The following is a 17,753-nucleotide window of genomic DNA, read 5'->3' on the forward strand; positions in this document are numbered from 1 at the left end:
CAATTCCCACCATCCCTGACCACTGGTCCTGTTGGCTAGGGATGATGGGAGTTGTAGTCCCAAAACATCTGGAGGGCCGAGTTTGCCTATGCCTGCTCTACCTCATATCAAATTCTTAAGAATCAATTCCTATATCTGTTTGGTTCTATCCCATTTTTGCATCTGGAACTACTTTTTTTCTTCCAATCTGGAGATGGGCAAGAGCCAAAGGAAAATTATGTTCCAAGTCGCACATCAAACCCAGGGGGCGTAAATTCAGGTCAGTTCACTGAAAAAATGTGGACTGGCCTAAACTTTCCTTCCTGACTATTTGCGATCCGTTCTTCCAGTGAGCAAGGACTGAGCTGAGTGGTCCAGATCCCAAACACAAGAAGAAAATCTGGAGAATGTGGCATGCGGCATGCATCTTGAATTTTGTCCAAGAAGTAATGATTTGGATAAAGTTATGTGGGTGTGCAAAACAAGGTGGGAAGGAGAGCTCAAGCATGCTCAAGAGAGGACTGGACATAATACCACATTGAAACCATAAGAAGGTACTTCTGAAAGGCTTAATAAATAAATGTTCCATATTTATATTTAGGCGCATATATATATATATATATATATATATTTATATATATCCACATTGAATAATAGGTTTCTATTCAGCCTTTTCTTAAACCAATTTGCACAGAACTTCAGGACTGGTCCATCTGGTGTGACACCCAAGGACAGAGTTCAGATTGAGGAGTCTGTTGCATGGAGAACCACCAGGGCAGAGAGGGAGGGGAATAGGTGTCTCTGAGGTTCAACATCTGTTGCAACCGGTCTCATCTGGCCTTCCAAAAGATGGACAAGAAGTACCGTCTTCCAATTTTGCAGAATCCTGGACGGGCAAAAGCAGTCCTTGCCTCTTGACCACCCTCAATCAGTTTTCCAATCTGACAGTATACAAAAGCCAGTCAAATCCATCCCCTCCCAGTAGATGCACAATAATATAGCTTAGATACGAGGCGAGTGGCTACTATTTTTTATTATTATTTTAGAGAAGCGGCAGTAAAGGAAAAAAAGATAGAGAGGGCATCCTTCGAAGATTGGACAGCCCCAGGCACACAAACGGAAACCATGCAGAACGTTTTTTTCTTATCCAGCTCCCACTGAAAACCAGGTCAACAGGTTAAAAAAAAAATAGTTTTTTTAAAAAAATGCTACTACTGGAGAATCAGAAATGCTGATCACTGCCTACAGTGGGCACTTTGCCAAGAAGTTAGCTAGCCGCTTCTGATCCAAGTAGTATTGTTGAAGGAGGAAAATCGTCGCAGCCAAGTCAACAGATTTGTAACGTTCCAATTCTAAAAAGCAATGGAAGAATCGCAAGTAGCCCAGACCACTCTTTGGTTTTGGTCACTGCTGTTGGTTCTTCTCTGACTTCTCTTCCCCTCTTGATGGTCGCCAGTCAGTCACTCAGAACCCAGTATTTGCACTGCTGTTGTACTTGATTTCTAACACACATGATGCCTCAGTCTAGCGGCTTAAGGAGGGAAATGTTACAAATATCTTTACAGAGATCTGTAAAGAGATAAACCACTATCGCTGTTGAGTGTAACTGGAATGAGATCCGAAGAGATGTAGAGGAAGTTGGGTTGTGCGATCCGGTCAAGAACGGCTTACGAGGAAAAGTCAAAGCAGCATTGCAGCCTATAAGGCAACAGGGTTTCTCCATAAAACCAGGAAGGCAACTTGCCTAAACAGCATGTCCAGAAGTTAGGATTTCAATACGTACTGGAATTTAAGGCAGCATCCACAGGGTGAGTTTTGGAGCAGTAAGAGGTACAAAATAAAAACAATAACAATAAAGAGTTATAGAGTGCTGGTGTGTCCCTGGGAAGGTTTAAGAAGGCCTCTAGTGGTTTTCATCATTTACAAAAGTAGATTGTGAAGGTGAAAAGAAGTGAGAGGGGGACTGAAGTGAGGCAATGCAATGGGACGTCTTGACATCTGGAAGGAAATCTCACAATGTCTGCTTCAAAGTGGAGGTGGTCAAACCAAACCCTCCACGTTGAGGAACCACAACCGCCTTCCATCAAGCAGGCCACATTGAAACATCCTATTTTAGGAGATCCCAGTATGTAACTTTTTAAACTTTGACTCTCCTCCTTTAAAGAGGTGCTGAAGTCCGACATCCCTTCCCTTGATACACTTTTGGTATCGAATTCTTCATAAAACGGGGTGGTGCTTTTTTTCCGTTCCTCACCATGAATCTCAAGGCAGTCATGGAACAAATAGGACAATCCAGATTACAGGCCAGAAGGTTCTCTACCCAAAAGAGAATGCCTGATTTAGCCAAGGTTTTGTGAAGGGCAGTGACAAGGGAAAACCTCTAGGAATCCCATCTCAGTCACCACAAATTATTTTGTTGCATTTTTCGCAACAGCACACAATTGATATGGACTCCATGCAATAGGCACTTGTCTCCAGGCACTTGGACCACCCGAAGCATCAGCTGGGTTTGCAGAGAAGGGGGCAGAAGGTCGAGGAAACAAGAAGGCAAGAGTTGGGGGGTCACCTGTACCCTACAAAGTGCTTACACCATCTTGGCATCGCTTCTCAAGTCAACCGTGAAAAACACCCTTTCAAACCCTGTTTCACCTCCCTGGGTGGGCCCTCTCCCGTCATCAGCTGGTGTGCAAGACCCCTCTCGTGCGCCACATCAGTCCTTGCACGTGTAGACCTCCTCCCTCTGCGTACACTGCTTGCACTCCACGTAGCAGCACCAGCGGACCTGGCACTGGCAGGGCCTGGTCACCACGCGGCTCTGGGTGTTGTGCCCCCGGCCGCAGCAGATGCTCTCACAGTTCTTGTCCTTGTAACACTTCCTGCCCGACGTGCCAGGCGAATAGCGGCTCACCAGGCAGAAGCTGGGCGAGTCGTCAATGTAGACGAGGTCCGTAGTCCGTGGGATTTGGTCGCCGTGGCCCGGGATGGACTTCTTGGGCGGGGAGATGTCCCCCTCGCCGGTGGCCTCGTTGGTCGTGCTGCCCACTTTGAGGGCCATCTCGTACCTCTGCTTCAGCTGCTTGCCAATTTCGTGGAACGGGGAGAGCTGCCGCCAGCACGTCCGGACGGTGCAGGATCCAGAGACGCCGTGGCACTTGCAGGTGGTCTCGACGCCAGCTTTGATGACCTGCAGGTAAGGAACTGAGCGTTAATGACAGGCAAGGCAAGCGAGCAGGCAGCAAAATGGTGCTGTGGGGAGTACTGAGTTCAGGCTTCCAGGCAAATGAACTGTGCCCTCTTTCCTTTTAAAAAAGAATGTTTCTAAAAGCTACAAAGACAAGCGTTCTCTGTTAACATTGACAATATAATAATAATAATAATAATAATAATAATAATAATAATAATAATAATAATTTATTATTTGTACCCCGCCCATCTGGCTGGGTTTCCCCAGCCACTCTGGGCGGCTTCCATAGAAACCAAAAATACACTAAAATATCACAGATTAAAAACTTCCCTGAACAGGGCTGCCTTAAGATGCCTTCTGAATGTCAGGTAGTTATTTATCGCTTTGACATCTGATGGGAGGGCGTTCCACAGGGCAGGCGCCACTACCGAGAAGGCCCTCTGCCTGGTTCCCTGTAGCTTTGCTTCTCGCAATGAGGGAACCGCCAGAAGGCCCTCGGCGCTGGACCTCAGCATCCGGGCAGAACGATGGGGGTGGAGACGCTCCTTCAGGTATACTGGGCCGAGGCCGTTTAGGGCTTTAAAGGTCAACACCAGCACTTTGAATTGTGCTCGGAAACGTACTGGGAGCCAATGTAGGTCTTTCAAGACCGGTGTTATATGGTCTCGGCGGCCGCCCCCAGTCACCAGTCTAGCTGCCGCATTCTGGATTAGTTGTAGTTTCCGAGTCACCTTCAAAGGTAGCCCCACGTAGAGCGCATTGCAGTAGTCCAAGCGGGAGATAACCAGAGCATGCACCACTCTGGCGAGACAGTCCGCGGGCAGGTAGGGTCTCAGCCTGCGTACCAGGTGGAGTTGGTAGACAGCTGCCCTGGACACAGAATTGACCTGCGCCTCCATGGACAGCTGTGAGTCCAAAATGACTCCCAGGCTGCGCACCTGGTCCTTCAGGGGCACAGTTACCCCATTCAGGACCAGGGAGTCCTCCACACCAGCCCGCCCCCTGTCCCCCAAAAACAGTACTTCTGTCTTGTCAGGATTCAACCTCAATCCATTAGCCGCCATCCATCCTCCAACTGCCTCCAGGCACTCACACAGGACCTTCACCGCCTTCACTGGTTCTGATTTGAAAGAGAGGTAGAGCTGGGTATCATCTGCATCTTGATGGACACCCAGTCCAAACCCCCTGATGATCTCTCCCAGTGGCTTCATATAGATGTTAAAAAGCATGGGGGAGAGGACGGAACCCTGAGGCACCCCGCAAGTGAGGGCCCAGGGGTCTGAACACTCATCCCCCACCACCACTTTCTGAACACGGCCCAGGAGGAAGGAGCGAAACCACTGCATAACAGTGCCCCCAGCTCCCAGCCCCTCTAGACGGTCCAGAAGGATGTTATGGTCGATTGTATCAAAGGCCGCTGAGAGATCCAGCAGAACCAGGAAACAACTCTCACCTTTGTCCCTAGCTCGCCGGAGATCATCAACCAGCGCGACCAAGGCAGTTTCAGTCCCATGATGAGGCCTGAATCCTGATTGGAAGGGATCCAAATGGTCCGCATCCTCCAGGCGTGCCTGGAGTTGTTCAGCAACCACGCGCTCAATCACCTTGCCCAAGAATGGAAGATTTGAGACTGGGCGATAGTTGGCCATACTGGCCGGGTCTAAAGATGGTTTTTTAAGAAGCGGTTTAATGACCGCTTCTTTCAGCGGATCTGGGAATGCTCCCTCACAGAGGGAAGCATTCACCACCCCGCAGAGCCCATCGCCCAGCCCTTCCCGGCTTGCTTTTATTAGCCAGGATGGGCAAGGATCAAGGAGACAGGTGGTTGGTTTCACGCGTCCAAGCAGCCTGTCCACATCCTCGGGGGTAACGGATTGAAATTGATTCCATGCAACTTGACCAGACAGAGCTCTAGCACTCTCCCGCCCCAGCCCTGCTCCCCCGGTGGTGTCTAGCTCCTTCCGAATATGAGTGATTTTATCTGCAAAAAACTTTGCAAAATCGTTGCAGGAGATCTTGGGGGAGACAAGAGGTTCCCAGAACTCTACACATGAGAAGAGATGCATAGCCTTGGCTAGATCACGCCAATGAGCCATTACGTCTAGCATCCTATTCTCACAGTCACCAACAGGGCCAGATTTAGGCTGGATGAGGCCCTAAACCAGGGATCAGCAAACTTTTTCATCAGGGGGGTCGGTCCACTGTCCCTCAGACCTTGTGGGGGGCCAGACTAGATTTGGGGGGGGGATGAATGAGTTCCTATGCCCCAAAATAACCCAGAGATGCATTTTAAATAAAAGCACACATTCTAATGAAAAAACATGCTGATTCCCAGGCCATCCACAGGCCGGATTTAGAAGGCAATTGGGCGAGATCCAGCCCCCGGGTCTTAGTTTGCCTACCTAAGACCTAAGCTATTGAAGGTAATGGGGCCCTTTATATGTCCAGCTGTCCTTGTCAACAACAAATTGTCACAGTTTTTTGTGTTGAATATATGCTATATGGTAATTTATGGACCTAATAGGTTGTTGTTGTTTAGTCGTTTAGTCGTGTCCGACTCTTCGTGACCCCATGGATCAGACCACGCCAGGCACTCCCTAAAGCCATTTGCACATGCAGAATGTAGGCACCCTATATACAGAAATGAACAAAGCAGTGATATTTTAGGGAGCAGGCTAGCAGGCAGGGCCCATGACTTACATCACAGGAGCCTACACAACACAAAATACTGTTGCTGCATGTAGGTTTTATTTTATTTGTTTTTTATCTTGTATTTTGGAAATGTACATCCAGTTTTTTTCCCTTTAAATTTTTTTTGGGGGCCCCAAGAGAGCGGGGCCCTAAGCTATAGCTTGTTTAGCTTATACGTAAATCCGCACTGGTCACCAACCAGATGTCTCTGGGAAACTCAAAAGCAGGGCCTGAAACGTTATCCCGCCCCTCAATATCTTGACTATTCATTTAACTGGTATAATTCATACGATTTCCATTCTCTTAGAATACTTGCTCCTCTTTTGTAAGAAATCAGTATTTTAGTGGGAGCACGCACACTTTGGATGAAATTCAAAGACAATTCAACTAATTCATAGAGGAGAGGGCTGTCAGTGACTCTGCTTCCATGGTCAGAGGCAGCAATGCTTTTGAGTACCAGCTGATGGAAACCGCAGGAGGGGAGAGGGCTCTTGTGTTCGAATCCTGCTTGTGGGTTTCCCATAAGGGGCATCTGGAAGCTGGACTAGATGGGCCATTGGCCTGATACCAGAAGGCTCTCCTTCTCCTCCTCCTCCTCCTCCTCCTCTTCTGATGAAGCCAGCAAGACTGGGAAGGGCAAACATGGATATTATCCTGCCCAGGGTAACAGCCTCCCCTTTCATGGTGCCCCTCAGATTTGTAAGACACGCTTGAACAGACATACCTCACCGGGGGGGGGGGAGGTGGAGTGGAAGGGAACGAGAAAGAAAGAAAGAAGGGGTCAGCCCTTTGGGGGATTAAGGAACTTAGCAACGCTCCGGAGAGGTAGTCAGAAAGTTATGCTTAATGATACTTTGCTGAGAAACATGGGCAAGAGGCCGGGGGGGGGGGGCGGAGAGGCAGATTTAATTAAAACATCACTTAACTCTGGCCTGGTGGAACAAAATCAAGTGTGCTAACACTCTGACTTTTCATTAATGGGACACAAAAGGGAGAATTGCAATCGAGGGGAGTTTTTTTTTTCAGGGGAGGGGGGAAAGGTACCATATGCAAAAGAGGGGGGGGCATTGCTGGAATTATATAGCCGCTCGTTTTTAATATACATGAAAATCATCTAGCAACCTTGGAACATGGGAGGCCTGGAGGGTGGGAGATAGAGAGAGAGTTCTTTGGTTTATCACTCCTGCTTCTTTCTCCACTATTCCCATTCCCAAGAATAGTTGAATGAACTGGGATGGATCTGGCAGGAGCCAGGGGTGATGCTTTCATTTTCTTTTTTTTAAAATAAGCTGCAGAATTCTTAGGCTTGTTTTGTTGTGTTTTTCCACCTCACCGAGAAAGAGAAAGAAGGAGCTTGGCCAAGTCCTTCTGGCTAATTACCTCAACCCCCCATGCCAGACAAGCTGGCCTTGTCACCGGCGTTGAGGTCATATCGTAAGCGCTTGAGCGAGGCATGAAATGGGCGCAAGAGGGTCAAAGAGGGTGATTCTTGCACTCTTCTGGGGCAAAGAGACACTGCTGAGGTGGGTGTGAAAAAGGGAGAAATGAAATCCTCACTGGGAAGCAAATTTTTAAAGCGGCGGCAAAGGGGTGGGCTGGATGGCAAGCGTGGCATTGGAAGACTTGCGTCACTCAAATTCTCCAGCGCGGGGTCAGGAAAAAGGTTCCCCTTGTCCCCATAGCAGCAAGCAATCCCGTCTGCCAATAGCTCAAAGGGTCGGGAGGGAGAAACCCGTCTACTGAGCCTCAGGAGAGCCGTTACGATCAGAAGCGCAGCAAGTGTGTGTGTGTAATGGAAAACACAACATTCCAGACCGCTGAGAGACCACCAAGCCAGGGCAATGGAGAAGACACTTTCAGAGCGCCCAACAGACCTGCCTCTTTCTAGAGCGTATTTCTCAACCGTCACAAAGGATGGGGAAGACCATTTGACGCAGCTCACCTTTAATGGCAAATCTACCAGATCTGCACTCCCCGAAACAATACGAGAACCAAACAAAACACAGCCATGCTTGGAAATGCACACTTCTCTGAATTTTGCAATGCTGCTCTCCAGCAAAGTAACATCCATAGAAATGCATATGTTAGAGGTAAAAAGTGAAAACTTACAAAAAATGCATTCTATTCCAGGAAACAGCTTTGCAAAAGAGTCGTTTTAGGCAACGTAACGTACAACAACGGGTGGTTCTAGGAGAAATTTGCACCCAAAGGCTGGTGAATTTTCAGGACTTAAAAAATAAATTGCATGGTAATGTGAAGAACCAAATTTAAGCTTAGAGAAATTGACATAGACTCCCTAATTATCACCTGGGAGTCATACAGTGGTACCTCTGGTTATGTACTTAATTTGTACTGGAGGTCCGTTCTTAACCTGAAACTGTTCTTAACCTGAAGCACCACTTTAGCTAATGGGGCCTCCTGCTGCCGCCGCACCACCGGAGCACAATTTCTGTTCTCATCCTGAAGCAAAGTTCTTAACCCGAGGTACTATTTCTGGGTTAGCAGAGTCTGTAACCTGAAGCGTATGTAACCCAAGGTACCACTGTAGTTGTGTGTGAAGTTACAGAGCCAGAAAATTCCTCAGTCCCCTCAAGAGACAATGCCCAGGATTCAATGAACAGGGAAAGTTCTGTTAACAGATAAACATTTGAAGTGGGGTGGGGCCTGGCCACTAACTAAGCAGAGCAAGAGGCTAACAGGGCATGGTTCACCAAGCCACCATGGGCTCACAGTATGGCGGCCGCAGGGCTAAGGAAACAGATTTGGAATGGAGAATTGTGCTGGAATGGCAGCAAAGCCTAGGACAGGTCTTATATCTCCTTTGACTGTTTCTTGCATCCCTAGATTGAGAAATACGGTTGAGAAATACGTTTCCGAGCACAATTCAAAGTGTTAGTGCTGACCTTTAAAGCCGTAAATGGCCTCGGTCCAGTATACCTGAAGGAGCGTCTCCACCCCCATCATTCTGCCAGGACGCTGAGGTCCAGCGCTGAGGGCCTTCTGGCGGTTCCCTCATTGCGAGAAGCAAAGCTACAGGGAACCAGGCAGAGGGCCTTCTCGGTAGTGGCGCCCGCCCTGTGGAACGCCCTTCCAGCAGATGTCAAAGCGATAAACAACTACCTGACATTCAGAAGACATCTTAAGGCAGCCCAGTTCAGGGAAGTTTTTAACGTGTGATATTTTACTGTATTTTTGGTTTTTATGGAAGCCGCCCAGAGTGGCTGGGGAGGCCCAGCCAGATGGGTGGGGTATAAATAAGAAATTATTATTATTATTATTATTATTATTATAGATTAGAATTTAATCTGCGCATAAAGCAAGCATCTGTAAATAACCACTGCTCAAATTCAGGGTCGATCTTCGAGGGAAACTTAGAATAAACTCTATTGAGTGCTTCTTATCTGTCTCTCTGGCTAGTCATTGGCTGGGAGCTATGCAGAATACCCAAGGAAAGTCTAGTTATACATCCATCTGGTAATTTAACCCAGGGATGTCCAGCCCACTTTGAAACATCACTCTGTAAGCTTAAGAGCTACAAACTTGCCTTTTTAATACCAACAAAGAGCCAAAATCCTCAAAGTGTTCTGTACACACTACCACTCCCCACTCCAGCTACCATACTCCCACAGAAGTGTGGGAAGACAGGGGTTACTGGTATAGGGTCACCTGGGTTCTAGTTTCACAGTTAAGGAGCTAGGTGGGGAGGAACCAGCATGGTATAGAGGTAATATCATCAAAACTGGTCCTGAGAGACCAGGGTTCAAATCCACATGAAGCCACGAAGCCCACCAAGTGACCTTGAGCTGGTCGCTCTTCTCACCTAGCCTACTCTCATATAGGACATGCTCCGCATCAACACAAGCTTTGAGGCCAGCCTTCCCTATCTGGACCCCCTCAAGGTGCTTTGGCCCACAATTCCCGTCCATCCCAGCCAGTGGTCCAGAACATCTGGAGGAGGACACCAAGCCAAGAAAGGCTGTGCTAGGAAGGGGAAAAACAGGACAGAAACCCAATCAAGATCCTTGTCAGAAATGCCAGCTTTTCTGTTCTGCAAGAACCTGCAGATTCTAGATCTCCCCTGCTCAATGTGCATGCACAAAACATTTCCGACAGCTCTCTGTCTCAGAAAAGCTACACAGACACCCATGCCCACACCCCAAAGCTGTTCCCATAGCAACACTCCAGCGAATCTTCTCAGGTCTGATTAACACACTGCTCAAACCCAAATCTTATTAGTGTCAGATTACCGTGATCAGTTTCCCTCCCCTTTATGCCCCCCAACCCAATGGAGGCTCTCTTTGTTTGCACTGAAACAGAATCTCAGTGACTTCAACCAGCTTATAGCAGCCTTTAAGTTTGGGGTGCAACTGCACTTGTTGGGAAAGCCAAAGTGGCAACAAGGCCTTTCCGATACAGGACACCACTTTTTTGGGAGGGTTAGACAGCAGGGCCGGGGTGGAAATAAGGTGAATGATCAGATTCTTGAGTTGTTGGAGTGCGATCCCTTTCATTCTCCCCACTTGAACTGCACCAGATTTCCATAGTACTTGTTCTTTTCCTGCAAGAAGTCCCATTTGGGAACACTACAAAGTTCTCTCCAAAGCATCACCTCAAAGGCAAGGGGAGAATTGGCCTTTGATGCAAAACCTGACCTGCCAACTCTGTCTAGAGCAGCCTTTCCCAATCTGTGGGTCCCCAGATGTTGTTGAACTACAACTCCCATCACCCCTAGCTAGCAAGGCCAGAGCTCAGGGATGATGGGAGTTGTAGTCCAACAACATCTGGGGACCCACAGGTTGAGAACTGCTGGTCTAGAGAGTGGGGAGAGCCACATTGACCAAGAAGATACCTGCAAGCAGGACTTGAGCACCTGCGATTCCTAGGAACTGGAATTCAGTAGCATTACTGCTTCTGACCTTGGAAACCATCATGTCTAGAATCCATTGATAGCCTTCTCCTCCATGAATTTGTCTAATCCTCTTTTAATGCTATCCATGTTGGCAGTATCAGGACCACAATAACCCAAGGACTGCCTCTCTCCATAGGAACCTACCCAGACCCTGTGGTCATCTTCTGAGGCCCTTCTTCATTTGCCTCCTCCTCGAGAGGTCCAGAGGGTGGCAACACAAGAACAGGGCCTTCTCTTCAGTGGCTCCTCATCTGTGGAATGCTCTCCCCAAGGAAGTTCGCATGGTGCCTTCATTATACACCTTTAGGTGTCAGGCAAGAACCAGGCCTTTGGTTGATCTAATTGACATACTATGCCCTTTTAAAATGTGGCTCTTTCTTGGGGGAGGGTAGTTGCTTTTATTTTGGTTATATATAGTAGTTTTTCTGTTGATCTTTCTGCCCTGAGACCTCCAGGTATAGGACGGTATATAAATCCAATCAATCAAGAAGAAGAAGAAATAACAACGATCGCCTCCATCACTCACACAGCCTCACCTTCATGCCGACCAGGTTGTTGTGGAAGTCCACCCTGGCTCGCAGGTCCTTGTTGGACTTCTTCCCCAGGAACTCCTTGACAAACTTGTTGCTGTACTTGAGGTTGTCGCCGCAGCCACCCCACTGCCAGGCCTCCCGGTTCTCTAGGTCGGGGGCCTCGTCGCAGGTGCATCGCTCCATCCGCCCGGCGCTGCAGGCCTTGGCCATGGCATGCGTAAGTCCTGCCGAAGAGATGGCGTAAAGGAAGGCTGTCTCCTTGAAACCTGCAAAGGACAATGGCATTGTTACCCAGAGGAGGATGGCACCAGTTAAGCCTACAGAGCTACACACACACCCACACACACACAGAGACACACACACACACACACACGGGTTTGGGTTTACATCTTTTAAAATCCTCACTGTATATCTCCACCCCCATCGTTCAGCCCGGACACTGAGGTCCAGTTCTGAGGACCTTCTGGCAGTTCCCTCAGTGCAAGAAGTGAAGTTACAGGGATCCAGGCAGAGGGCCTTCTCGGTGGTGGCACCCGCCCTTTGGAACGCCCTCCCATCAGATGTCAAGGAAATAAACAACTATCTGACTTTTAGAAGACATCTGAAGGCAGCCCTGTTTAGGGAAGTTTTTAATGTTTGATCGCGTTTTAAATATTCTGTTGGGAGCCGCCTATAGTGGTTGGGGAGGCCTGGCCACATGAGCGGGGTATAATAATAAATTATTATTATAATCCTTGTGGCCCACAGAGTTTGCACGGAAGCATAGTGTTTGCTGAAAATGAAATTCCATAAGCTAGAAAAGGCTGACTAACGTAGGCTTTCTAATAAATGAAGGTGAGACGTTTATGCACTGTCTAGCTTCTGTCCCCCTCTAAATGGAAGACAAAGCCAGAATCATGAAAAGAGCGTATTCTCCATGAACACAGCAGGAACCAGATTTTGCTTAGAGTAGCTTCTCCCAATGTTCCTCAACATGGTGAGTCAGGTGACATCTCCTCAATCCTTTAATCCCCTGGGAGATCAGGGGAGAGGGGAGCTTGTTGCAGCAGGAGAGGGAGACATGCATGATTCCTCACCAGTCGGACTCATCTCTGCCTCTTGGCCACCTTCTCTCCTGCTTCAGCTTCAGCCTCTGATTCTGGACTGCTCTCTACCGCAGACTCTCCCAGCTCACTAAGCCCTGTTGCCTCTGCAGCTTCTGTTACCTCCTCCTCCTAGTCTGTTCCCTCTTCTCCCTCTGACCACTCATTGTCCCACCACCAACCCCCAAGCTGTGAGAGCCCTGAGAGCCAGACAGAGACACTGGAGAGGTCCAGAGGCTCCCCCACTCCCGTTCCTTGGCCTCTCTCCTCCGACTGCTCACCTCTCTTCAGAAGGCTGGCCCGATAGCGCCCCTCGAGGGTGCAGTTCCACCGCTCAAAGCGGAACTGGTACTGGCACTCGAGGGCGCTCATGCTGATGGCCTCCATCAGGGTCTCGGCCACACCGGGATCTCGCCGGCACATCCTCCGCTGCTTCTTCTCCAGTTTCAGGCGGTCACAGACTTTGTAATGGGCCTTGACGGCAGCTTCCTCCATTTCTGAAGTCAGAGGGAGGATGGTCAGGGGTTCATTCCCAGTCAACCTTTGGAGAGGAGAAGAAGGCGACCCACGTCAGTGATCTTGAGGCTCAGACACAACACGGCCACAAGCAACGACCTGCCATCATGTATGCCATATCCGTGAATGCCAATGGGTGTGTAATATCATGCCCGCTATTTTCAATGTCCAAGGTGTGTGTGCCATTCCTTAAATAGCCTTAACAGCACCATCCATGCATAAAGAGGAAGGCAGCAGCAGGCTTGTGGGAACCCGGAGGTTTGAGTAAAAATGAGCCAAACCCTTGGAAAAATGGGTTTTTTAAAAACCCAATTAGGACTAAGCATCCTTTAAAAAGGTAAAGGGACCCCTGACCATTAGGTCCAGTCATGGCCGACTCTGGGGTTGCGGCTCTCATCTCGCTTTAATGGCCGAGGGAGCCGGCGTACAGCTTCCGGGTCATGTGGCCAGCATGACTAAGCCGCTTCTGGCGAACCAGAGCAGCGCACGGAAACGCCGTTTACCTTCCTGCCGCAGCTGTTCCTATTTATCTACTTGCATTTTGACATGCTTTCGAACTGCTAGGTGGGCAGGAGCAGGGACCGAGCAACGGGAGCTCACCCCGTCGCAGGGATTGGAACCGCTGACCTTCTGATCGGCAAGTCCTAGGCTCTGTGGTTTAACCCACAGCGCCACCTTAGCAGCCATGAAATGCAATTGCTGGGATGAAAAACCTGATACAAAGGGAGATTAAGGAATGGATCCGAGTGGTTGGACTATTGAATAGCAGCACTCCACACAACAAGAGTTTTGTTGCAACTTTAACGTAACTCAGGTTTTGCATGGCGTGCCCCGTTTTCAAAACCAACCTCGTTCAAAATTAAAAGGTGGATTTCAAGCTTGTGTGCCCCTTCTTGCAGTGAAGTCCCAATTGCCCAGTATGAAAGGTCTGCTTCAGCCTTCCCCAAGCTGGTGACCCCCCCACACACTCCAGAGGTAGTTGGCCATAACATCCCCCTTGCTGGGGCTGATGGGAAATGTAGCGCAAAACATCTGGAGTGAAGCAAGTTGGGTGGTGGGAGAAGCCTGACGAAGCCTCAAACTCTCAGTCAAATGCAAGGGTTTAAGCCAGTGGTCCCCAAAAGGGACAGTATTAGCCCCTGGGAGAGTGGTGGGATTACCTGGGGGCACTGGAAATGCACACAGCCATCAGACTTTGAAAAGCTGGTACCACTGATTAAGTTCAATTTTGTCCACTCAATTAAACTAAGTAGCTGTAATTAGATTTAATAAATGAGCAATTCCTTGTTACTGTTTTGCATTTTATTTATCTTCCTTAGTAGGTCGTGCAAGCTGCTATTCTGAACAATGCTCTTTATAGGGTAGAGGGATGAATTCATGGAACCAAGGGGCAGTGGCCCCCAAAAGATTGGGAAACACTGGTTTTTAAGCTCTCTAAAGCAGGAAGTGCTAAGGAGCCACACATACTGTTATGTACTGAGTTGAAGAGGATCCAAAATGCAGCAGTCTGATTGGTCCTAGAACAATAGGATCCAAAATGCAGCAGTCTGATTGGTCCTAGAACAATAGGATTCAGAATGCAGCAGTCTGATTGGTCCTAGAACAATGCAGCAGTATGACTGGTCCGCAGGAGCCACCCAATCCAGCTCCAGATAGAAGTGAATCCACAACCTGATTGGCCTACAGGAGAATCCCGGAATTAGCCAATCACGTGCAGCCCATTGTGTAAATAATGTATATAAAGCAGATACTTTGGGGAAACTTTCATTCCTCCTCACCACTACGAGCTGAATAAAGAGCATGAAATCCACTCTCGACTCCGAGTATATTTCACATACACAAAAAAGCAACCATATTTCAACCATCTATTCCACCCACAGAGCAGTCCTTTCTGGAGAGCAGCCGGCTAGCTCCCCTCCCCAATATCCCAGTACCTACAGCCCACCCAGATCCTGACACGGCTTAAGGGCCCAACTAATTTTTGGGAAGGAAGCCTTCGAAAACAAACAAACCAACCCACCAGGAACACGGGGCCCTCCCTGTTCCTTCTCCCAGAGCTGCTTCGCAACACATGGCCCGGCTGTTCTCTCACAAAACGTGCAGCGAAGTGTAGCCAGGACAGTGTTCCCAGTGCCGGGTGACAACATGCTGGATGGGGACCAGGCTGGCACCGGCTGTGGGGGGTGGGGGAAAGAGGTGAACACAAGCAGCAGAAACAACTGTTGGCACTGCGACCAGGATTGTTGGCCAATCACCCGAGGTCCTGGCTCAGGCTCTCCTCTAACCAGGTGTCAGGCAGGGTAGAAGCTATAGAGTCAGGAAAAGCTGCCGTAAAGTAGTTTGGGTACTTTTCCCCAGTGCTAAAAAGAGGAAACACACACACACACACACACACACACACACACAAACAGAGTCACTCACTTCTGGTGCCAGAATTAGGGATTGGCTAAAACTGCTGGGAACTAAGGCTGTTGAGCAAGAATCCTGAAGTCATGCCGGATTCTGGTCCTCAAGCGAGGTCTTTGGTTCCATAAAGAGGCTGTGATCCAGCATGTCTACAAAGGAGGTGGGTGGATCCTGCCAAAGACCTGTCTAGCCCCGCATCCTGTTTTCACAGTGGCCGACCAGATACCCCAGTGGGAAGCCTGGAAAGCTGGGCCCAAGCCATAGCTGTCAACTTTTCCCTTTTCTTGCGAGGAATCCTATTCGGAATAAGGGAATTTCCCTTTAAAAAAAGGGAAACGTTGACAGCTATGGCCCAAGCACAGGAGCCTTCTCCCCTCCCAGGGTTTCAAGCAACTAGTATTCAGAAGCAGAATGTCTCTGACAACAGAGACAGAACATAACCGTTGTGGCTAGTAGCCATCTAGAGCTTTCTCCTCCACAGATCTGTCTAATCCTCTTCGAAAGCCATCCAAAGTCGGTGACAATCCCTCTGTGGAAGGGAGTTCCATAGTTTAACTCTGTGCAGCATGAAGAAGCAGTGTCCGGAATCTTCCAACATTCTGCTTCAATGAGTGGCACCACTGGAGAATATCCACTTTCTCCTGTTCATGCAGAATTTTAATATGCGGATGGAGCTGTAGGGATGCAGGTGGCGCTATGGGTTAAACCACAGAACCTAGGACTTGCCAATCAGAAGGTCGGCGGTTCGAATCCCCGCGACGGGGTGAGCTCCCATGGCTCGGTCCCTGCTCCTGCCAACCTAGCAGTTCGAAAGCACGTCAAAGTGCAAGTAGATAAATAGGTACTGTTCTGACGGAAAGGTAAATGGTGTTTCCATGCGCTGCTCTGGTTCGCCAGTCATGCTGGCCACATGACCCGGAAGCTGTACGCCGGCTCCCTCGGCCAATAAAGAGAGATGAGGGCTGCAACCCCAGAGTCGTCCGCGACTGGACCTAATGGTCAGGGGTCCCTTTACCTTTATCATGTCCACCTCCCCTTTAGTAGTCATTTCTCCAAACCCCCAAAGCATTGCAGCCTTTCCACATAGGAAAGGTTTTCCTGCGTTAGGTTAATCTGCGCCTCTTTGATCTTTGGGCTAATTTATTGCAAGTAGTTCTATGCCAGCTATCCTGTGGTGCTTGAAAGGGTTCAAGCAACCCCAATAACTCTTCAACACAGCTGAGCCACCATCTGAAATCTCAAAATCAAAGATTATTCCCCCTTCAAAAGAGAGACAGATAGGGAAACACTCTCCATGGCTGCTGTGGACAAAGGTTTTGTGTACATAAGCAGTACGTTTTTGCTATAGAATTTTGATATTTTGTGGCCCAGGTGCTTTCCCTTTTTAGAAAGAGTTCACAAGGACAGGAATTACAAACCAGATCCATGCCCAGGGCTTAGGACATTAGCTGGGAGCAGCCTCTACATGGCACCCATATAATCCCTTAAAACTCTTTTATGCAATTTATGAAAAGGATGGGGGAAAGTGGGGGGGGTTCATGTGCGGCCACTGTGTCAAAAGAGACCCAGCTGAGCCCTCCAGCTTTGGCACAAGCTCATCGGAGTCCCCAGCTGGAATGCCAAGAGCGGCAGTGTGTCCTGAACGTGCGTCCGACACGCAGCTTGCTTTGCTGTTCAAGGGGATTCAGACAGACAGAGGTCAGAGGGATTCATCAGGACAAGAGCTGCTCTATCAAAGGGTCGGGAAACCTTTCCCAGCCCCAGGGCCACCTTCCCTTCCAGGCAATGTTCCAAGGGCCACATGCCAGGTGTGGGAGGGGCCAGAAGCAAAACTAGGAGGACCAACAAGTGTTGATTTACTTAAAGATGCCTGTAGATCTAGGAGGCAAGAGGCATCATCAGAGTTCAAGGGGACATTATAGACCAGCAAAACAGTTACTGCAAGATTAGGAGCATCATCCAACTACAGTCTTGGAGTACTGCAGAATTAAGGCAGCCTTCGCCGTGCTGAAGAGGACCGATAGGAATTATAGTCCAAAAAACCTGGAAGGCACCATGCTGGCATAAGCTGGAGTGATGGAATTCAACAATTGTGGCATGCACCTATTTAAGAGGAGGAACCAAATTTGTCACTAGGGGCATCTTTTTTTAATCACAAAGAGATTCTTGGTTGCAGCAATCCAACCGATTTGCATTCCAGCCCTGCCAACAAACTGGAGAGAGAAGACCCAGCTACAGCGAGGGACTTGGCTGTTTTATCCAAAGACGAATCCTGTGTGCGATGCCTCCTGGCTTTGGCCATGTACTCCTGGGAGAGCAACAAAAACTGTTGTCGCTCAGAGCTGCTGAAAGCTTACTTGATAAATCACTGAAGATAGGAAGGCTCAAGTCCTCATCCCTAGAGGGAGAGGCCAGGCAAGAAGCATCATTTGCCAACAGGAATATAGGAGGCT

General features: G+C 48.8%; 1 protein-coding gene across 1 annotated transcript in view; it reads right to left on the reverse strand.

Moving 5' to 3' along the window:
- Positions 1–2,658: 2,658 nt before the first annotated feature.
- WNT9A (Wnt family member 9A) overlaps positions 2,659–17,753 on the reverse strand; it is a 64,267-nt gene continuing 49,172 nt past the window's right edge. The window contains exons 2-4 of the mRNA XM_053409913.1: positions 12,660–12,919; positions 11,300–11,562; positions 2,659–3,163 (exon numbers count right to left, since the gene is read on the reverse strand). Coding sequence (XP_053265888.1) covers positions 2,690–3,163; positions 11,300–11,562; positions 12,660–12,919 — 997 coding nt within the window. The 3' untranslated portion in view covers positions 2,659–2,689. The remainder of the gene's footprint in view (positions 3,164–11,299; positions 11,563–12,659; positions 12,920–17,753) is intronic.

The sequence above is a fragment of the Podarcis raffonei genome, chromosome 12 (genome assembly GCF_027172205.1).
Source record: "Podarcis raffonei isolate rPodRaf1 chromosome 12, rPodRaf1.pri, whole genome shotgun sequence".
In the NCBI taxonomy this organism is placed as follows: domain Eukaryota; kingdom Metazoa; phylum Chordata; class Lepidosauria; order Squamata; family Lacertidae; genus Podarcis; species Podarcis raffonei.